Here is a 23,550-nt window from a genome sequence, read left to right as displayed (position 1 = left end):
TTAAAAATAAACTTACACAAATATATTTTACAATTTAAAGCCTTTCGCATTTATAGCAGTTATTCCATGAAAATCATCAGTAAATCAAATTTGAACATGTTTTCCTTTTTGTATTTTATCACATTGGGTATATCATTATTGCCTTTACATCACTATTCTGCTTTATGTAAAACTATAGAACACACTAATTCAAACAAAGTTTTTAAGGAAGACATTCCAAGAAATGTAAATCTTTTACCTTGGACAAAATTATAATTTAAAGGGAGTTATGCCTTAAAGTGCACAGGATAGCTAGACTGTCTATCGAAGACTGAGGTATTCCATTGTTTACCTCAAGGTGATATTATAAGGAGTCCGAGTGTTTGTTTATCACCGCTGGAACAGATGCATGTGGCTAATATTCACCTGTCTGGAAACATATTTTATGTAAAGCTCTGTAAGGTATTAAGAATAAACTTTAAATATAAGCTTATGGACAATGGGTCTCGATTGACACCGGTGTTCCAAAACCGTGATTTCCCAGCAGGTCTTCAGGTTCGCCCGTTCCAGTGGTGGGTCGACAAGGGACTCGTTACAGTGGGAGACCTGCTCCTGAACAACCGACCCTACTCATTCCAGCAACTGACATCATTGCACAACATCCCTGCGTCTGAAACTTTTCGGTACCACCAGATTTCTCATTTTCTCCTTCTGTTTCTCAAGCGCTACCCGGATTATGTTCTTACCTTTTATGAATATGTATGTGTACGCTCCCATAAAACCGGTGGATCGATTTCCCTACTGTACAACCATATTCTGGGGGTGAAATACCCGTCCTCACCCTCTTTTGAAAGCCAATGGGAGACCGACCTGGATCAAACCCTCGATTCCTCCGATTGGGGGGAAATTTATGAGAACGTTTGGAAAGTCACCGCCTGCACCCTTGTCCAGGAGAATTGCTTTAAGGTGTTGTCTCGCTGGCATCTTACTCCTTCACGCCTGCACCGTATGTTCCCGACGCATTCACCTCTATGTTTCCGTGGCTGTGACGAGGCCGGGACCCCACTACATATTTGGTGGACCTGTCCTAAGCTTGTGCCGATATGGGCCCATTTCTTCAGCCTGCTGAGCGATGCACTTGGGGAATCCCTCCAACCCGAGCCCTGGTCGGCCCTTCTTTGTAGAGGCTATCCCTCGGACGCTTTGGCTAAACCAGCACAACGTCTTATATTTCGTGTTTGTACGGCGGTCCGTCTTGCTATTGCCCAAGTGTGGAAATCTGGCACTCCTGAGCTGCACGTTATTGAAGCTAAAATTTGGCATATGCTGAAGATGGAAAAAATTACGGCTTACTTGCATGACCAGTCCCATATTTTTCTTCTCACCTGGGGACCATGGATGGAGAAGTTTGGGATGTCGCCTGCTTCACTCCCGTGGATCTGACCTATGGCTGCTGAGGCTCTGAGGTTCTCGACTGTCCCCTATCTCGTTTCTTTCCTTTTTTTTTTTTTTTTTTTTTTTTTTTTTTTCTTCTTTCTTCCCCTCTTCTTTTTTCGGTACTTCTCTTTTGTCTTCTGACTTTATCTTTCTTCTTTTCTCTGGACTTCTTTCTGGAGATGGTTTTCGAGGCTTACACCTGCTCCAGACTCACCAACGCTGACATTCTGTGAGCTTAATGTACGCCTTTCTGGGCCCTGGTTAATCGGGCGTCACGGCACGGGTCTGTTATTGTGTTACAGCTTATTCACATCGCCCCCTATAATGTGATCATCTCGGTTGTCCTGATATGTATACTGTATCTACGATGTCGTGTATTGTCTGTATTTGAGCTCTCTGGAAGTCATCTTTTCTATTGACAAAATAAAAATTGCTTTTAAAAAAAAAAAAAAAAAAAAAAAAAAAAAAAAGAATAACCTTAACAGATCTTTTCATTTGAAAGCCACCTATTTGCAGTGTTGAATTTCCCTAAATTTCAGCTGCAAAGGGTGGCTTCCAGCAAGCACTGAAAGTGCTAGGATTCTCATACACGTGACCCTGCTGAATCATACACAAATACTTGAAATGTCTGCTTAAGTGAACACAATCCTGGCAATCTATAGGTTTATGGCAGCAGATGTGTGTGTGGTCATCTTGACAATATTAGAAGTCTGATAATGGTCTTCAATATGATAATGGAAGGGATCCACTTAGTCCAAACTTCAATTAAATATTTTCTGGCTCCTGAGCCACAGATATGTTCACTGGTACTGATTTAGTGTTTGTGTTTTTGTATGAAAGCTCTTCTTTTGATTAGTGTTTGAAGTTAAAGGCAAAACTACTTGATCTCATGTGTTTAAGTTCCCTGCGAGCTGATCGCATTAATGAAATCTCAAAGAACAAGTTGCCTATACCTCATTTAATGTAAACCACTATGGTCTACCAGCAATAATGACGAAATGTCACTGTGGTTGCACTGTGATAACTTGGATAACCATTAGTATAACCACTGAGGGCTAATGTTGGTCTAATCCTGTTACTCGCTCTTCAGCAAAGATTGAAGCTTTATTCATGTCTGCTTAATTGCTAATGATGGGCAAATAAAACCCATTAATGATTAAATCAGGGACTAAGGAATGTCCACCTACATCTGTAATATGACCAATATAGAAGATCATCACAATTTTTAAATTACCAAATAGTGTAAGAAATATAGAATTGATTAGTAAAATCTGATCAGGTTTAGTTTTGTAGCATATGTCAAATGCATACAGACAACTTATTGTGTATGTATGTTAGGGTCAATATTATTTAATATTTATTTAATCTTTATTTAATTAAAAATGTTAAAAAACTAATTTTCATATACTAAACACACTTAACAGGGTTTTTATGGTAATTGAGTTGTTGAACTTTGTTCCACTGTTAAAAATCTTGCTGATGTTAATTTATGCTTCAATATTCCGGGGGGGGGAGGGGTATACACAGTATATGTACAAGGTACCCAACACAATGTAGGTCAACATTTGGAGGCCGCTATTTTGTATATCCATATTATTTTGAATTTGTTGAGAAATAGCCCCTGTAAATGTGTATTTGGTACTGAATGAAGCATTTTAGCCTTTTTCTACAATCCCAATATTATTATATCTGTATGATAATACAGATATAATAATATTGGGAATGTAGAAAAAGTATCAGACTACGTTTGACACAAAAGATTACTTCCCTTTTAGAAAATGCTTTACCTGCCTACTGGTATCATCACAGAGTCTCTAACCCCAATGTAGGTTGTTCACTTTTTAGTAATATATTAGGTGTTGTTGACTATATGTCAATGATGTAAATCATTTTAGAATGTATTCTGACTGTTCAGTTGTGAGCCTTTTTTCTGCTCTTTTGATCTTAGGCTTGGCAGTTTCCCTTCAGCTCTTGCATGGAGACCTTGAACAAATAAGAAGAGATTACTCCTCTGTGTTTACCCGTGGGGTCTCGATAACAAGAAAACTTGGTTTCTCAGATGTTATTATGCCTGGTAAGTTTAAAAAAAACATAAGAATTTCAAATGTCCTGTTCCCTTACCTACACCGCATAGTACCATTCTTATGTTCATTTTGATGTGTAGTTCAGATCATTACACATAATTGTTTGGCGCATGCTTTAAGGGAAACAAATACATTAACAGCAGATGAAAACATGGTTTACCTATCCCTGAAGACACTACTGATAATATCCATTAAGTGTAAGCAGCTATAGTATTTTTTTGTCTTCTTGGTTAAAAAAGTAAAAAAATTAAAGATTCTTGCATCGATTATGAGAAACGTATGTCGCACCCTATTGAATCTGGGCACACACTCAAGGCTAAATTACCAATATCCACGACTGAACACTCTCTTCAAGGTCAAATAAAATACATAAATCATATTCTTTCAAATATACTGTGAACATAGCAACTGTTTCATTTGGTTACCTCTGAATCCCCCGACCATCACTGACCTATCTTCCGCAGAAATGTTACATTCATATCATTATACATTGCTAGTGTACCAATTTTCTAGCAAATGTATGATTCAAAACGAGACGAGTGTGCTTACTGCAAATGAGGTGCATATTAAATGGTTTGAAAACGCCCTTGTTACTAATTAAAACCTCTTCAGCATGGAATTGCTTTCATTTGGGTATACTGTGAGAATGTTTTTAGTTATAGCTATTATCATTTTACTCTCATGTATTATTAAAAGCATAAGTACTGCTTTCAATACTTAATTTTCAACAAAAATTCTATTGATTTCTGGATATTTGCTTTGCCCAAAACGTTTGACTGCAGCAGTCAAATTGTCTGAAATTTTGTTCAGTGTACCAATTTAACACAAACTGTAAAGAAGCCTTTAAAAAGCAATGCCTCATACATACACTTCTGTAAGTGCAATTATGTGTTTAATACAGAAGCACCACCAGTGGAACAAAATAATTTTAGAACGTGGTAGAGAGTAGAATAGAAGTTAGCGCAAATTAGAACATAATGGTAATAGACATTATACTTTACTTATACTTACTTTACTTATACTCTGAGAGGTGATGCATGTTAAAGCATGGTTGCTAGGCCACTTCATAGCAACACTGAGAGCTATTCTTTGATACTTATCCATCCTTGTCCTACATCTTTGCTTAAGAACTTAATTATTGAGAAATAGTAAAGCTTTGTTTTTCTTCTCTGATTTTTTCTAACCTAACCTATAGTCTGATTAGAAAACTAAAATTACTTTTGGAATGTTTGCATTTTTGATACAGTGAAATATGTGGAGGTTACAACACTAACAACGCTAACTACATTTTCTTTTTTAAAACTGTATATTAATGAAAAGTAGTACAATAAACCAGTCTCTGATTATATTATTATTGTATTAGTGTACAACATCACTTGTGCATCAGTTTGGAAAAGTTAAAGTTAGAAGGATCAACAAAAGAATTTAATACATTTTCTACTGCACACAAGGACTGCTTTCCCAGGTTCAACAAAGGATCGGTGGTTTTCATGATGTTACGCCTTTCTCAGGAGTTTAAGGGTACCAAGACAATGACAAAGCTTCTTCTTCTTACCAGAGTTATACTGCATTCTTATATCTGTAGTTTAATTTCTAATGAAAAAATATGAAATATATATATAATATTATTTTTTTATTACAGGTGAAATGAGGAATGACCTTTATATCACAATAGAAAGGGGAGAGTTTGAAAAAGGCGGGAAAAGTGTGGCTAGAAATGTTCAAGTCACAATGGTCATTGTCAACAACGAGGGCCAAATCCTGAAGGTAACTTTTTTTTGATCATTCTTTTTATTCGTCTATATGAATTAACTTTAATGCCCCATTGGGACTCACGATCCATGATAAGGAATGTATTATGCCAAATAAGATGGCAGCGAGGTCCTTGACTATCCTTCATTTAAATGGCATTTCTTTTAGGTGTATATTCCTTAACAAATGGTACTAATTTTAGAAATATGCAAACAATTTCTAACTATTGAAGAGTACAGTCCCTGGGGCAGCATTTTGTTTTCTCTTGCTTTCTACCTAGAAGAGAACCTACTTTATAAGGAAAAGGTTGTCATTGTGGCAAATGAGCACAGTACTATGCAGCTAGATGCTCATACCTGATTAAATCCAAAGCTTTAAGGAGCATAAACTTAATTTTGTGTGTGTATTTATTATTTAAAAACGCTTTAGTATGTCGCAATAGGATAATGCTCTAAGAATGCAGAGGTTCTTAAATTGTAGAAACAAAAAGGCAAATGGGGTTTTCACGTATGAGCACCAGTTTGATTTTCAAATATATTTTCAAAACTATTTCAGTAAAAACCCTTAACTAACGCCCATATTTTTTGCATTTTTATAATATTTGATTTTATTTTAACACCTAACCGTTCCTTCTGTTTTATTGCAGGATTATATCTCATTTGGTTCAGGAGAACCAACAGCTAATGAGTATCATTCCTTTGTCTTATATCACAATAACAGTCCCAGATGGACTGAGCTGCTAAAGCTTCCTATTCCAGTGGATAAATTTAGAGGAGCACATATACGTTTTGAGTTTCGGCATTGTTCCAGTAAGATATGTTGCTATTATTAGTAGTAGTAGTAGTAGTGTATAGCGAATTTACATTACTACATGACGATTGGTACTAAGGCCTTACTAAATATTTCTATATAAAAACTGATACAATTAAATGGTAAATTGTTTAGACGTATATACTTTAGATTTCATCTCACAAAATTAATAGACTATAAAAGGCCAACATTTGTAATGTATTCCAGAAAGTAGGAGGACACTTCTTAATGCATTATGGAGAGTCAGGTTATCTCTTTGTAAACTTTGTAAAAGTAGTCTGGAATGACATATCTCTTGATATTTTTTTAGCAAAAGAGAAGGGTGAGAAGAAGCTATTTGGCTTTTCTTTTGTGCCCCTAATGCAAGAAGATGGGAGAACATTTCCAGATGGAACCCATGAACTCGTTGTACATAAGGTAAATTAAACACCCCTTGTGATAGAGTTAAGTGTGTATATGTGTGTATATATATATATTTTATTATTATTATAATTTTTTTTATTTTTTTTGACAATTCTCTTAATTATTTGTAAATCCAGGTTGACCTTTTATTTCACAATGTATTTAACATTAGCACTGGCAATTTGTGAAGTGTTGGAGATGAACTGATATGTAAGTTACAAAGGCTGTAGTCAAAGAATAGTTTGAGGAATTACAGTTATGTACAGTAGTATGAAGGAGTTGAAGGTTTTGTGTTAATTCATTCTTATAATATGAAAGCAGTAGCCATGCCCTTATTTTACCTGACTATGTGCAAACATTGTATGGGGGCTACTGGATTTTTAATCTATGAATCAATCTGTAATCGAAATGTTAAAACACTCTGAAAAATAAAAATTAGGAAATATACCAGTGTGAAATTAGAGAATTTTAAAATATTTATATAATATTATATAACAGAAAATTTGTCTTTACAGTGTGAAGAAAATACCGTATTCCAGGATTGTTGTCGTTACCTCAAACTCCCATTTTTGAAAGGAAATCAACATGGAAATAATAATCAAGCTATTAAAAATACGAAAGAGTCTTTCTGGATAACCTCATTTCTTTGTTCTACGAAGCTAACACAAAATGGTATGGCAATAAAAAGAAGTTTCATTAAACGATAAGCCTGTTGTCATTAAAAACATTTTTCTTATTGCTTTAATGATTTAGTAGGGGTTGGAATTGATGAATCAAGACTACCTTACCCTCCTTTTTTTGTTGAAAGGATACTGGCATGTTCGTTGGGTTTTGTTTAAGTTTTTACTGGTTGTTGAAATTATTTTTTGAAAAATTATATTACCAGACTACTCCTTTGTTGACTCTATTAGACAGAGTAGAAACCCAATATTCAATATACCGTATTGGCTCGGATATAGGCCGCCCCCGTATATAGGCCGCACCCTAAAAGTTTGGTGCTTTTTTAAAGAAAAAGTTTTTTTTCTTTAAAAAAGCACCAAAAAAAACATGCTGCCACTGTCATCCCTCCCCGAGATATGCTGCCACTGTCCTCCCCCCCGAGATATGCTACCACTGTCCTCCCTCCCCGAGATACGCTGCCGCTGTCCTCCCTCCCCGCGATCCGCTGCCGCTGTCCTCCCTCCCCGCGATCCGCTGCGCTCCCTCCCCGAGATCCGCTGCCCTCCCTCCCCGAGATCCGCTGCCCTCCCTCCCCGAGATCCGCTGCCCTCCCTCCCCGCGAAACGCTGCCCTCCCTCCCCGCGAAACGCTGCCGCTGTCCTCCCTCCCCGCGATACGCTGCCGCTGTCCTCCCTCCCCGCGATACGCTGCCGCTGTCCTCCCTCCCCGCGATACGCTGCCGCTGTCCTCCCTCCCCGCGATACGCTGCCGCTGTCCTCCTCTGCCCCCCCTCCTCGACTTACCGGAGCAGACTCCCGGGTGTCTTCAGGGCCGGCGAGGGACATCTACGCAATACGCGTATGCAACTTCCGGTACCGTTACCGGAAGTTGCATTTGCGTATTGCGTAAATGTCTCCCGCCGGCCCCGCAAGACACCCGGGAGTCTGCTCCGGTAAGTCGGGGGTGGGCAGAGGTAAAACGCTTAGATAACCTCCCGTGCCGGCACCCCCCCCCCCGTGGGAAGTGCTGGCAGGGGAGGCTGTCTGAGCGTATCGGGGAGAAGGATGCAGGTACCCTGCACCGCTGCGGGGGATCTGTATCTTAACCCCGCTGCCTGCCCGGCGCCCGGGACTGCATGTCCCGGGCGTCGGGCGCTAGACCCCGAATATAGGCCGCACCCCCACTTTAAAAACTTAAAGTGGGGGAAAAAAGTGCGGCCTATATTCGAGCCAATACGGTATATGTTTATGTCACTAGACTGAGGGTTATAACCTGGTTTCAGCCAGAATTTCTCAACCGGTACATTTTTTATTTAACTTTTGTGCACAGCATTTTCTGCACACACGGTTCTTTTTTTTTCACTAATATTTTTTCAGCAAAAATAATGTTCTTTTCTTTTCAGATTAAGTTGCAATTTTGCTTTTAATTATATATTTAAAATAAAGGTTATGTTTTATTACCGACTATGAGTCACATCATATGGCTTTAGGTATAACAATGGGCTATGATTTAATCTGAAATTGCCAGTTTGTTAGAATGACAGAATTGTTTATTTCTTAAAGTATTTAAATATTTGATTTTAAATAGTACGTTTAATAGGACGATCAGTACTATTCATAAGTCAAATAGTGGCCATAACGTCTGTAATGAAGACTACCTGTAAGCAATTTAACCTAATAAAACCAGTATATTCTAGTGATTACACTCATAGTACTAAAATATTAGCAGGAGCACTCAATTAGTTCTGAAGGTCCTAAAATTAAAAGTGCCACTGATTTATAAGCTACTCAGTGCCAATTGTTTTTAATTAACTTCTCTGTCTTACAGTCATATAAGAGTTAAACCCTTATTCAGTGTATTCAATTAATTATACATCCAGCAGGTGCAAAATATTTATATTATATTCTACTAGACCGCACTTCATATGATTACTCTTCCCGTTATATTACTGCTCCCCTTTAGTACAATTTGGCTCTAGCAGCATTTCTATCAGAGCATTCAGAAAAAGAAGCTGTTTGCCTCCTTTAGCCACAGAACTCACCTTACCTAATGTAAAGCATTCTATTTTTTATTACAAATATATCCAAACTTTTACAATTAATGACAAACAAAAAAAAGCTATATAGTAAAAGCTGATTTTGTTTAGAAACCCCCAATGTTCGCTGCATTATTACAAATGAGATTATGGATTGTGGTCACTTAACAAAAACAATAAAAAATAATAATAATAAATGGGTTGGTGCTAAATAGCAATACAATTAAGACGAAGGGTGCGTTTTAATTGTTCAGCCCGAATACCGAGGAAACAAACTTGGCGGTGGCAAAATGTAAACGAAGACACACAACACGAAGAATCTCTGTGTTCGTCTTCGTTTACTAATCTCCCTGGTTCCTTCCCCATCTAGCCTACCTTATCTACGCACCATCGCAGGGGTTAATTGGTTGATGCCAGAGGAGGCCCCTGCAGGTGACCAATAGAGTCGCTAGCAGGGCCCTTTAACTCCTGACGGAGAACCTACTGATTTCCGCTCCAGTTAACCCCTGCAATGCTGCGTAGATAATGGGAACGGAAACGGGAGTTAAGGACCTTTAACATCTGACGGCGGAACTTGGCCTGGGGAGACCATGGTCTCAGGGCCCGGCCGAAGACTTAACGCCGCCTGGGGCGAAGTTTAAAACGCCGCCCCCCCCGCCGACGCCGGGGGGGGCGGCATTTTAAACTTCGCCGACGCCATAATCTACGATCCCCCCCCCGGTACTTACCTTTAAACAGTCCTGCGGCGAGTCTCCCTGCTCTGCCACGGTGCCGGCTTGTAATGCTGAGCGCCGGAAATTGACGTCACTTCCGGCGCTCTGCATTACAAGCCGGCACCGGGACCGAACAGGGAGACTCGCCGCAGAGGAGAGAGAGAGAAGGGCGCCGAGCGGGTAAGCGAAAACCACTCTGCGCCCCTCTCTCTCTCCTCCGCTTAAAAAAAAAAAAAAAAAAGCGCTTGGGGCGGCAAAGTGCCGCCCCTTCTAAAGTGCCGCCTGGGGCAATTGCCCCAGTCTGCCCCATTATAGGGCCGGCCCTGCATGGTCTCTCCACTCCATGAGGTAAAGGTCCGTACGAGCGACTCGGACGAGTTTCGGCACCATGATTTTAAAAGTATGTACAAGCGACTCTATTGGTCGCCAGCAGGGGGCTCATCTGCCATCAACCAATAGAGTCGCTCCTATGGACATTAAACCCCTCACAGCGAACCTACGGATTTCCGTAGTGGTCTCCCCAGGCCGAGTTTCGGCACAGGATTTTTAAAAAAAATGAGCGACTCTATTGGTCGCCAGCAGGGGGCTCGTCTACCATTAACCAATGAAGTGCAGGTGCACTTCATTGGTTGATGGCATAGAAGGCCCCTGCCGAACAAAGAAACGGGCAAACACGAAGAGTTGGCCGGCACCAAAGTCGAGTATTTACCATTGAACCAATTCCCATTCCCCTGTCTCTTTACAAACACTACTAATTGGTAGATTGCATTACTAAAAAAACATTTAGGTACCCTAAATCTCTTTTGAGAACTAGTGTTTAATTATCTGTAACTCACATGAGGTTTCAGGGATATAATCACAAAATTATTCCAAACAGGGCTTTTATTGCACATCAGATTTCATGTGGAAGTCATGACAACTGATCCATAAAACATGTGCATTTGACATCTATATGATAATTTTAATTGCATGATTATACTCTGTGTTTGAGATAACTACCACCTTTCTGAACTACACTACTAAATTATGATTCATTTCCTAGGTGATATGCTAGATCTTCTAAAGTGGCGAATGCACCCAGAAAAAATCCCTGGTAGTCTCTCCAAGCTAAAAGAGATTGATGGATCGGAAATTGTCAAGGTAGAAAATTATTTGCCATTTTGGAATGTTTCTCTTCTTTATTGTATAACCATACCTGGCAACTTCACAGAGCATGTTATCTGGAGTTCACCCTCATCTAGGGGAGGGGCTTTGTGAAGGGGCAGGGTTAGATGCAGACAACCTTTAGTGGATTGGGGAACTGTACAGGGAACAGAGGAAGTGGGCGGGGACCAGGCATGGCCAAACACTGTTCCCCTGACTGGAGAATGAAGAAGATGATCTGGAGACCTGGGAAGAGAGGGATTCACCCGGAGACTCTGTGCATTCCTAGGTATAACTGCTTTAATAAAAGCACCACCCTTACTCTCTCGACAGTTCCTGCAGGACACACTGGATACGTTGTTTGGAATTTTGGATGAAGGCTCTCAAAAGTATGCTTCCAAAGTTTTTGATTGTCTGGTAAGTACCTTCCCTGTACTTCACAATGAAATTCATTATCTAGCTAACTGTCTGTTAATCTGAATGACATATTACCTTCACTTTCAACAGACAGAAACATAATAGGACTACTATATACCAGTATTTCCAAACTCCAGTCATCAGTGACTTCAAGTTTTTTTCTTCCAAATCCTAACTGACTACCTTTGGGTCAAGTAGGCAAATGCGCCTCATTTGATTTCTAGGCATTCGTAAATCTTAGTATTTAAGAGTATTGTATATTTGTTTCTACATATCTTTCACCCTGATCACACAAAGATAATTATCAGTATAACTATTTGAAGTATCTACAGTAACTCTGTGAATTTTTTTATAGGTCCATATAATTAATTTACTGCAGGACAGTAAATTCCAACATTTCAAACCAGTAATGGATACTTATATAGAAGCACATTTTGCTGGTGCTCTTGCTTACAGGTAATGTATGAACTCCTGTATTGCCAGTCTGTATTTTAAATGACTGCATATTTATAATCATATTTTGAAAAATGCCAAAAGAAAATGCATAGCTTGGAAATGATCTCCTTCTTTGAGGACAATTACCCAATCAAATATTGAAGAAAAAAATTATAAGGCTGCTCCAAATATACTTGTACCTTCCAGCGTCTATAATGACTATGTACTCAATATGCTTAATAGGCTGGAGGCCAAAGCCTCTATTCATACATATACGTATGTCTTAAAAACAACAAAAAACCTCATAAGGAAACTATATGCAGTAATCTTATCATAAAAAGACTTGTAACGTGGTTCAGTGATTAAGGGATTAGATTATGCAGGCACAAATCAATTTTACCTTAACTGCTCTGACATAATAGTGTAAAACTCATGTATTCGTGAACTAGGTAGATTCAGTATTTTTTTATTTTTACACAACATCACAAGATTGTAATCTCTCTTGACTTTTTAGGGACCTCATAAAAGTTCTGAAATGGTATGTTGACCGAATAATTGAAGCTGAGCGGCAAGAGCATCTCCAGGAGGTACTAAAGGTAATGAGAGATATAACATACTAAGGGTTAAACGTATCTTCATTTGCATTGCAGTGAAACATTCATATTCTGATTAAAGCTCTATCGCTTTGATGTAACAGTAATTGGATTTAGTCCTATTTTTGCATATTAATAATTATAGGTGGGTGGATTACAAGGATGACAGGTTCTCAAATTGCGTTTTGCAGTGCAATTTGTGAATGGAGTGCAGAGCCCTGTATATTTTGCAGGCACCTGTATAGGAATTTTAAATTATTATAGAATATTTCTAAAATGATTTCATCTTTACTTGATAGCCTCTACCGTTCCCTTTCGGTGGGGCTTAAAAGACTACCAGGGGCAACAGTGGAAATTTTAGCATATCAATAAATAAAACATTGTTCATATGGCACTTTTGTTCTAGGCCCAGGAATATATATTTAAATACATTGTGCAGTCACGTAAGCTGTATTCTCTCGCCACTGGGGGACAGAATGAGGAAGAGTTCCGGTGCTGTATTCAAGAACTTCTAATGTCAATCCGATTCTTTCTGTCCCAGAAGAGCAAAGGGACTAGTGCATTATCTCAGTCGCAGGTAAGTGCTGCTTTTCGGCATACATGTTCATTATACATACAGAACCAGATGCTGGGTAGACTTGGTTGCCCTAATTAGCTATGTCTGAAGGATATTTTGAACCTCTCCATCGGTTTCATTACTTAGAAAATGTGTACATTGCTGTAGGGTTGCCATATCGCCCACTTTATATGGGGACACATATACATTCGCATGGAGCTGACCGGTATTTCCTTACAGTATGTGACATGTATAACTAAGTAACAGATTCCCTTCTGTGGGTTTATACATCCCGTTCTACAGGACAACACTTAACATAGAGACCAACATGTGAAATATATATGTGTCCTGCAAAAGGTGGCTCATATAGCAACCCTACCTTGGGGTCACTATGGTAGGGAACAGTCAGATTGTGGAATATTATACCATTCTTCGTAATTAAGGGCTAGTCAACATGTAGCTCATTATCCACACTGGTTTGCTGATTCTTAAAAGGAAAGGAGTGTGGATATCTCAGCAGTTACACGGCAGCAGGAAAGCTACATGATGGTTATTCTGATGCACTGTAATGTGAACATACAGTATAGGGTTATTTGACTTTAAACCTTGCTAACTAGTGTTAATTAGCATATTTGATGCTAAGCAAGATTAGGATTACCGTTAGTTGACATGTACTTTATGTCCAAATTGGACTTGCATTCTACATGAAGTACATGAATTGTTTTAAAGTAGATATGTCATTCTCCCAAACTGTGTTTAGTTAATTGTGTTTACATGTATACTACGAAGAAGATACCCGCCATTTTTATCATTGGTATGCCTTTTAAGTTATTTCTTTTATTTTGGTAGGCTATGGAGATTTCAACTCACTGACTTCACCATACATTAGTGAAATACATAATATTGTGTAGACTTCTCAATGTATAACTTGTATGTCAATAAATAATCGCACAAAAAAGGGCAAAATAGATAAATTTCTATGACCAAAAGCTTGGTGTATAACACAGAGAGAAATCCCCCATGCCCCATCATAAAAAAAACACTCTCAACCCATTCAATAATACCGATTCAATAAGCACAAATAACACTCCCAACCCATTCAATAATACAACATGCATAAAACAAAATGGAAAAAATGAATAAACTAATATTAACAAAAATAAGGATATATAGTCGCTGGTGGATCTACTTATATGAGAAAAAGACAGGCCAACCACAGTGAGCTTCTGTCGCAAGAAGGACTGGGTTGATTCAAGTAAAATCTGTGAGATTTTTGGAAGTTTATCTCACAGATTTAAATATGCATGGTACAGAGTCAGCTCACTCTTTCTTGGTGGACAATATATGTTTGCCCTTCATAGTGAATATAGTTAGCGAGTTGAAACCACAACCAAACTTCTACTTTATCGAATTAGTGCAGCTCTGTTTAAATGACAAACAAATAAGCTGTTAACTTTTTCTTCTAAACCGTGCTTTGAATAGCCTATGAGCCCACTGTGGCAGATTCTTGAATGGACTATGAAGATTCATTTTACCTTTATGCTGTAAGAACTAGAATATAACATCACTCTGATGAGACCCAGATGGTCAAAACATCTGCTTGGGAGCAACATTGTACGATGAGCATATGCGTAAGGGATGCACACTTACAATCCACAGAAGCAAAAAAAAGGGAAATAGTGTATATCTGTTGAACCCATGTGTATATCTGTTTCTGCCGCTTGCCAACAATGATAACGCAAACTACTTATTATATTATTATCTATAGTAGTATTATTGTAAAACCCATAATAACAGCTTAGGGTATGTCATCAAGTACTGATTTATGAGGAATGTTAGGACCCATTCAATCATTTTTACTTATCATACATCTGCTCTAATTGCCCCTGGAGCTTTTGTGGAACTCTTTGGATTATTGGCAGTCTTAAAATGTTCCCCTAACCGTGAGAAACACTTAATCATTTGATTCAGAACTGGTCACATGTCAATTTTACATGGTCCCATTAAGTAATAGACTAATGATATATTGATACCATTGCCCAATAAAATCACGTATTAGCTTCTGTATCCCTATGTTACTTTGACAACTTAAATCACTTGCATTTTGGATTGCCCCTTCCCCCTATTTTCTTTTGAATTATTTCCATGTTGTTCTGCTTTTTTTGAGCACAGCAATTCTGAATGTAGCACTAAAGTGATTGTTGTAAGTCACTGATGTGTAAAGATTTCAGTTATAGAAAGTTACAGAAAATTTGATATGTGTGGTTTGGATCCCATCGTCATTTTTTACGGCACCGAGCCAGATCTTTCTTTTGTTAAATACACATTGCAAATCAAATTTAATATGTACAGTGGTGGGCATTTATATGTGCTTCAAATGCATGTTGCTTAAGTAGATGATAGGATGACATAGAATCAGTAATTTACAAATCAATCACGCATATCATGCGATATTTGCTACAGATAAAGCAGATCATTGTTTTCTAAGCAACTGCAGCACAGCAAGTACCTCCTATTGCATACAATATTTATTTGTAACCCTAGAACATGAGCAATTTTAACCTTTTCTTCCTCGTATTATCTGTGTTTTTCTGTTCCAAATCTCCTCCAGGCTGTATTCCTGAATTCTTTCCCAGCTGTTTATTCGGAATTGCTGAAGCTCTTTAATGTTCGTGAAGTGGCAAATTTCGTACATGATACTTTGGGCAGTCTGCCAAAGATCATGCATCTAGATGACTCCATTCAAGAGATAAAACTTCAGTGCATTGCAAAGACAGTGGAGAGCGAACTCTACAGTACACCTGGTAAATCAGAAAAGAGCCCGATATTAACAACAACAAAAAAATCATGTACCTGTCCCTGATTGCAGTATATGATACACAGTGTTGTGTACAAGGACAAGATGACACATTCCAATATATATATATAGAAATATAGAGTGGATACTCCTGTGTAGGCAAAGTAAAGTGTCACTAACAGGTTTTTATGGATTTTTTTACTTGGGTTCAATAAACAAGCAATCAACTTAGGCTCCATTTCTCTGTGTGAGTATTCTCGTGGAATGGACACCTGTCGATATTACCATCCTCCTGTCTTAGTCATTTAGTATAGAAACGGACTGCGTGAACCCTTACCCTTAGCTTTACAAGACGGTAATTGATGAATCAGCGTATGACGAATTTAATACAGAATTCGTTGATAGTCCCTCCATGGTGTTAAATGGATTCGCTATAACTAATTTAGTTTCTGGCCAGCATCCTAGACTCAATGATGTGTTTTATGACATTACAAATAGGTTGTAGATCAACAAGAAACAGTATTGTTTGTTTAGAAGCACCGGCAAGGGTGCAGGAATATATGAGTTTAACTGGGGAATGGAGGTTTAGTTCAGCAGACAAGAGAATTAGTGATTTTAAAGTACCATCATAAATCTATATGGACTGAACCACTGATTATGGAATCATCTTATCCCCTGCAGTGCTACTAATCTGTTTCACACTGACTTTTAACATATTTCACAGACAAGGCATCCATTCTGACCTTCTAAATCCCAAAACACATTAAAAGTTAAAATATAGATATAGCGATAGCTATCTGTCAGAATATATACGATGTATTTTGTTAGTGTCAAGACAAATTAAATTTCATTTCAGATTTTCCAGCATCAAAGGGAGCAATTTTCCTTTGCCAGTGCTATTATTTACACTTTACGAACAAGACACAACTTGCATCACCCGCAATGTCATTTCATAGACGCTACCCAGTTTCATAGCAAAATTGCAAAATGCTCTGAGCCGAAATCTGTCGCTCACAAATAATGGTGGGATTATGGAGGAAACAATACGCCCTGCACCAAACTCAAGACTAATTCATTTTGTGGTCAGCACCCATTAGAGAAATATACTGGCCACATTCATTGACCCTTTCAGTATATTATGCTAATCCAATGAAGCAAAGTTAATAATGTCAATCCAAGTACAAGTAAGCAAGGTTGCAGAAACTCACTAGATGTTTCATACATACATTGTATTCTTAAGTATTTACTGTATATTCATCATATACCGGTACTATACGGTACAAGACATTAGAGTGTTATACTCCAACTTGCTTTCTTTCGGTTATTTAGACATTGTTACATTTGTAATAGGTATGTAGATACACAATCAGTACTACTGTAAAATATTAAAGTAGAAACGTATATTTCGATATGTTCTTCTTTTGTTCATATTATGCCGTATAACTATTAACAAGCTGTGGAATCTGAAATTCTGTTTTAGATTGTTTTAATATTAGATTTATTTATGTACATATTTTATTTTTTATAAATGTTTTTATGGGTAAAGGGAGGAGATGTGATTATTAAAATAAACCACCATTTTTATCAGTATTTATGTTATAAATGAACATTTTCTTTCTAAGAGTGCCATCGCTGTTTGGATTTGGTAAAGTGCGGAAAAACGCTGCTTTGTACTAGGTCAGCCGCGGATTATAATATTCGAGTGTAAAAAGACCTGTTTCTTTTCTCAGAATCACGGTTCATTCTCCTGCCTGTTGTCCTGCACCATCTCCACATGCATTTGCAGGAGCAGAAAGATCTCGTAATGTGTGCGCGTATCCTTAGCAACATGTTTTGCCTAAGCAAGAAAAACAGCTCAGTAAGTAGTTGCAAAACATTTATTACATACATTACCATACAGTGATAACCAAAAAGTGCTGTTTTGAGCCTTACATGCGTGGCGTTGTCATGTCGCGTCAGGCTCTTCCTACTTTTGTCAGTGGCATTTTGTCACCATGCTCCACCCTTCCACCCATACCAAATGCTGTGTCCTTAAAACTGGCATCACCCATGTGCAATACCCAGGTCTGTTTGTCTGGCATTCTGAAAATGTTACATACTTCCTGAGTGTCCCGTTTTAGGATCCCTTTCTTTCCATCTCTCTATCATCTCAAAATGTTTGGTGGGTGTATCCAAGTGTATCCAAGTTTTCTACAGCCACATTTTTAGAGTAATGTGTACAGAAACAGCAGAAAATGTGTTTATAAATTAAACTGTGTAAATAAAATACATTCTTCTTCTAAATGCCTTATTCGGTTACATAAATAAGTAACTAGCTGTCACAAAGTCACAAAAAAAGTCTTGCCAAGTTTATATCAGCTGCCACAGCCCTTAAAACAAATGTTTCCATTTTTGGCCATTTTAAATGTATGCTATTAGCAACTGTGCCAGTGGCTCATGTTGGAATGTTTACATTTGGTTGGTAACAATATGGTCAGTGGTGGTGGTGAGATAAAGAACTTCCTCTTTCACGAAGAATCAAGATTGGACTTGCATGGTGCATGGTTATATGTTTGTATAACTCTCGCTGACTTAACGGTTTATTAGATAGTTTATCTCACAACAACAATAGTGAGGAAATTAAAACATGGTTGTTACGACCCATGGAGAGGGGTTGCAGCAGCCAGGCATCCAGTACAAGATAGATGCAGGCTCTTATGGCAGGATCCAGGTTCAGGCCTGGTCTGATGGTACAGGTGCCGAGGCAGGCATCACAAATGGAAGGGAAGGGCAGGGGTATAGGCACGCAGAAAACAAAAATAAAGATACCAAAGGAACACACAGGCTACCTCTAGGACCTGATGCAAAACATGTGAAGATTTAGTTGATCATACTGCTCTAAGATATAAGCTTGCCACCACTGATCAGTACTTCACATCAGGCAAGTCCTAACCCTAGCTCTAAGTTACAAAAATAGAACATCAAAACTAAAGATGCACCAAGGTGCTGACCTGTAGCAGGTAGGAAACAAACATAGTTACAGGCCAGGTTAAATACAAGGAACAGAGAAACATAAACTAAGACACAGGCGTGCAGTGCCTGGATGCAACAGCAAGCAAAAACATAGATCCTGACACATGCATGACATAGGCATAAGGCTATCCTGAAAATAATACCAAGGACAGAAGGTTTCTGCCCTCAGATTCTGTGTTTCTGACTACATTGTTGGACTTCCTATTAACATAATTTCTCAAAAAGGCACAAAACAAAAAAAAGTCTCTACAATTTCCTAAACCTTTGTGTTTCACCAGAACAAGACTCCAAGTGTTATGTTTTATTTTTCCGATATATTCTGGTATTTCTGTCTAATAAATCACAACATTATATACATTGGAGAGATGTGATATGAGTGTAGTACGGTACAGAACATTTACTTTAATCATTCTGCTCTTTCGTGTTTAGGAGAATCATGCTTATCATAAAACGTTTTGAAATATTTCAGGAGAAGTCTGCCATGAAGGAAGTTGATGTGATTGTGAACACCCTGCTAGATGTACTGCTACGCACAATATTAGAAATTACAAGCAGACCTCAGGCATCAGGCACTGCAATGCGACTCCAGTTTCAGGACGTAACTGTAAGCAATGGGATTTTCTACTGGCAATGCTAGGGTATGCTGAAGTGTAATAACAGGTCCAGCCATTTCAAAACAAGGCATTGGCTTATCAAATGGGTTTATTCAATAGAAAAAAAAATCTGCAATTTTTAATTTGAAATTCTATCTCATGATTTTTCTCTCTATTTCTTTATCTGTCCCTAACACATTATTTTTACATAGACTGGCTGCTCTATTGGGGCTATATACTAAACAGAGCTTTTTACAGTATTTCTTAAATTCTTGTTGTCTAGTTTGCATTCTATGGAACTGAGAGAAATAATTGCATATTATTAATTTTTTGACCTTTTAATGATTGCTTCTTCTATAATAGTTACATGATGGCGTCTTCCATAATAGTTACATGTTTCTTTATCATTTACCACAAGGGTGAATTTGTTGCTTCCCTGCTATCTCTATTGAGGCAAATGACAGACCGACATTACCAGCAACTTCTGGACAGTTTCAGCACAAAGGATGAACTCAGAGTAAGTCAGTCTTATGACTTTTATGATTGAGTTTATGATTCTAAACTGTATTCAGTCACCAGAATCAGGAATCTGCACACACTCCCCACAGGAACTCAGGTGCTTAGCAGTGCCAGGAAGGGCCAGCTCCCCAGTAAATCAAAAGAGAAAAAGGCTCCAGGCACTCAAGGGTTCCATCAGGCAGATTTATTGAAGGAGACAGACAACAACGTTTCAAGCTCACGATGAGGTCTTTATCAAGTTTATCAAGTGAACTTGATAAAGACCTCATCGTGAGGTCGAAACGTTGTTGTCTGTCTCCTTCAATAAATCTGCCTGATGGAACCCTTGAGTGCCTGGAGCCTTTTTCTCTTTTCTAAACTGTACTCAATGATCTTCTTTATACCATCTGCACATACATTAGTAAGTACACAGCTACAGGGATCTATACCAAAACTCTTTATCAAGGAGGAGTAATGTGGTGGCATAGATGCAAATGCAGCCAGCCACACAATGAGGTTTTAAATCACTGATGTATTTGAATTTCCATTACAGCACCTTAATGAAAACGGATTAGTAGTTACATAGTTACATATAGTTACATAGTACATAAGGTTGAAAAAGTTCAACCCTTCTACCTAACCTTCCTACTCTTGATCCAAAAGAAGGCAAAAAACCCTAATTAAGCTACTTAAGCTACTGAATTCTGCCATCCAAGAGGCAATTGGATTTCTCCTTGGATCAAGAATCTCTAAAATATTAATTCTATTTATAGCCCTAGAGAAAGTAGAGTGCCATTTGGAAATGGGGCACATAATGGCTCGCGTAATCTCAGATGGATGGTCCAAGTGAGATGTTTCCAGAAAAAGGAAAACTATTGCAGCACAGATGTGATAACCTCCCCAGAGCAGAAAATGGGAGCTCCCACTCATTTCTAATCACAATATTCAACTGCACTTGTGCAGAATTTGTTTCAAGATCCACATATTAAAATACAGTGATATGGCTCTTGAATGTGTTTTTTTCCAATCAGTGAATATAGGAAAGAAACAATTTTAAGAAACAATTTTAAAATAAAGTACAAATCAAAATACGCAAGACACAAGTGAAACTCTAAAATATATTTTAATGTTATTCTCTTTCAAAATAATCTTGAACCTTATTATTATATATTTCTATAGCACCATTATATCCCGCAGCAATGTACAGTGGGTAAACAGGACTTAACAAGTCGTATATAACATAACAATTTGACTAAAATACATTAGGCATTTTACATAATTTTGTAAATATTCCAGTTTATATAGGTTGAGACAGAAATAATTTAGTATTGCTTTAATTAAACATATGATAAGCAATTTAAAGTATGCTTGGAAAATTGGAACAACATGTCTAACATTTTCACTTAAAAATTGAGCTTGCTTAGGCATTTCATAATTTAATGCAGAAGGCACAAAGCCCAATCCACTTTTTGATTTATATAATTATGAAATCTCGTCATCAAAAACACAGAGGGACTGTTTTAAAACCTTTATGTAGAGTGTAATACTGAAGGAATTCAACCATGTATTTATTTTATCAGATAAGTATGTCTTCTTATATAATGGTACGGATTTCCATAGAGTCCATAACCATTTAATATAGTGGCTTATCTCTTTTGTAAATTCCAAAGCACTTTCTTGTACCAAGCTCAGTGAACTGGTCCCTTATTGATATAAGATAAACAATATACTTGTCTTAAAAAATGGGGGATACAAATACATCCTGCTACAAGGCACCTTAAGCAATGTTTAAACTATATACTCAGTGGGTAGCATTTAATAGCTAGGTGCTAGGTAGGTTCCAAATTGGAGCATGTTGCTTCCTCTGTTATGATCTTAACACCAGAAATTCTTTTGATCCAAATAAAAATTGCAGAAGCATTGCTCACATAGACTGATGGGTGATTAAATCCTTAGTGATATAGACTTCTGTAGAGTATAGCTCCAAGCAAGGACCGTCTAGGGGCTGAGGAACATTGGATTGATTTGACAGGTGAGGGGTTTTTTTTCGGTTGCTGAGGGTTTTTTTTTTCGGTTGCTCGGAGTAATAGAAAATGAGACACATATTTAAAAGCTCAAATGCCAACGAAAGGGTAAAGGGAAATGCTGTTATTCTTATTATCGTCATTTTTAATAATGATACAAAACGTGAAACATAACCTTAAGTGGCTTGGTGCCTTTTTGTGATCTATATTTGCATTAGCTTGCATTTTGATTATTTTTTTGTGTGTGTCCAATTAAAAATATATCCAGGGGCAAATCTATTTATTTTCTTTTCATTGGCAACTGAAATAACCTACCCCTCCTTATTTAGAGAAACATTGAATTATAAAATCTGTAGTATCATGTTTTATGGCTGCCTGTTTCTCATATGATAACCTATAACAACATATTAACATATAACATCTATTAAATGGTCAACACAATAATGCACAGCCAACAGCTGTAATCAGAAATAAAGTGGCGTGTTGTAACAACATAGAACTAAATGTGTGACGCTATATATTGTTTTGCTGTAGAATCTGTACATTTATTTTGTTTCATTAAATGTATTTAATGTATTTAGTGATATTTTAGTATACAGTCAGAGTGGGGGTAACCTTTAGTAACATATACAAAACTGAATGATAACAACTAATGCTGTAAATGTGGAAAAGTCAGCTGAACCTTCTGTTGGCTTCTGTGGTAGTAGCTCCAATCCTACAACTTTGCATTAGAATATATCCTTATACATAATCCCCATAGTTCCTACAAAGCTCAAGGCGCATATAGATATCTTACCTCTTTTTATGTTAACCATTTTCACGTGGAATAAGGATGCAAAATCGTTACCTTCTTTGGACGTTTTGAAAAAGATTTGTTTGTCGTGTTTGGGTTGTTTGTGTGTGCTGTAATTATCCTTTTCTTTTTTTTAGGATTTTTTGCTGCAGATCTTTACAGTGTTTCGAATTCTTATAAGGCCGGAGATGTTCCCTAAAGATTGGACTGTGATGCGCTTTGTTGCCAACAAGTAAGATATGAAATAAATAGTTTAATATACAAAAGTATATGTTTTTTTGCAACCACATATACAGGAGGGTAAAACACATTTTACTTTAGGTCCAGAATTGATTTATTTATGATTCTTTATCTTTTTTTTTGGACATTTTCTTCATTTTAGTTTCAAATAAAACTGAGAAGCAACACCAATCTGTAGCATTAAAGCTAATTCGTTAATTACAACGAAGACTCAATTCAGAAGGAACTCTTCTAAAACAAAATTTTCTTCATGTAAAGTTAAACATAGGACAGTTTACAACTAGGCTTACAGTAAACTGCCAAGGACCCCAGTTTGTGATCGGCCCAAGTTAATTCTCGGCTTAGGCCTGGACTGACCTCCATCCAGTTTGAGATCCCTGTGTGGCAATTATGATTGGGTGGTGAATAAAGTGTTTCCAGTAGCACATTTCATGCCAGACAATTGAATTTTTAGCAAGGCTAAGAGATACAGTATATAAAGACATAGAGTTTTGTTTAAGACAACATCATTATTGCAGTGCAGATTAAATAATGTTAGTCTGCTAGAGGAAGTGCTTGTGATCCATGATCTTTGATA

The 23,550-nt window shown here is 37.6% G+C and overlaps 1 protein-coding gene across 1 annotated transcript in view; it reads left to right on the top strand.

Annotated features, from left to right (window-relative positions):
* DOCK4 (dedicator of cytokinesis 4) overlaps window positions 1-23,550 on the top strand; it is a 142,947-nt gene that overhangs the window by 81,095 nt on the left and 38,302 nt on the right. The window contains exons 14-28 of the mRNA XM_053465191.1: window positions 3,365-3,490; window positions 5,143-5,267; window positions 5,899-6,061; window positions 6,373-6,479; window positions 6,980-7,136; window positions 10,915-11,012; window positions 11,349-11,432; window positions 11,788-11,888; window positions 12,382-12,463; window positions 12,867-13,037; window positions 15,628-15,820; window positions 17,544-17,671; window positions 19,295-19,429; window positions 19,837-19,935; window positions 22,871-22,965. Coding sequence (XP_053321166.1) covers window positions 3,365-3,490; window positions 5,143-5,267; window positions 5,899-6,061; window positions 6,373-6,479; window positions 6,980-7,136; window positions 10,915-11,012; window positions 11,349-11,432; window positions 11,788-11,888; window positions 12,382-12,463; window positions 12,867-13,037; window positions 15,628-15,820; window positions 17,544-17,671; window positions 19,295-19,429; window positions 19,837-19,935; window positions 22,871-22,965 — 1,864 coding nt within the window. The remainder of the gene's footprint in view (window positions 1-3,364; window positions 3,491-5,142; window positions 5,268-5,898; window positions 6,062-6,372; window positions 6,480-6,979; window positions 7,137-10,914; window positions 11,013-11,348; window positions 11,433-11,787; window positions 11,889-12,381; window positions 12,464-12,866; window positions 13,038-15,627; window positions 15,821-17,543; window positions 17,672-19,294; window positions 19,430-19,836; window positions 19,936-22,870; window positions 22,966-23,550) is intronic.

Source organism: Spea bombifrons, chromosome 4 (assembly GCF_027358695.1).
Source record: "Spea bombifrons isolate aSpeBom1 chromosome 4, aSpeBom1.2.pri, whole genome shotgun sequence".
NCBI classification, from domain to species: domain Eukaryota; kingdom Metazoa; phylum Chordata; class Amphibia; order Anura; family Pelobatidae; genus Spea; species Spea bombifrons.
Note: the sequence above shows the minus strand (reverse complement) of the source record. Positions and strands in the feature narration are given on the sequence as shown.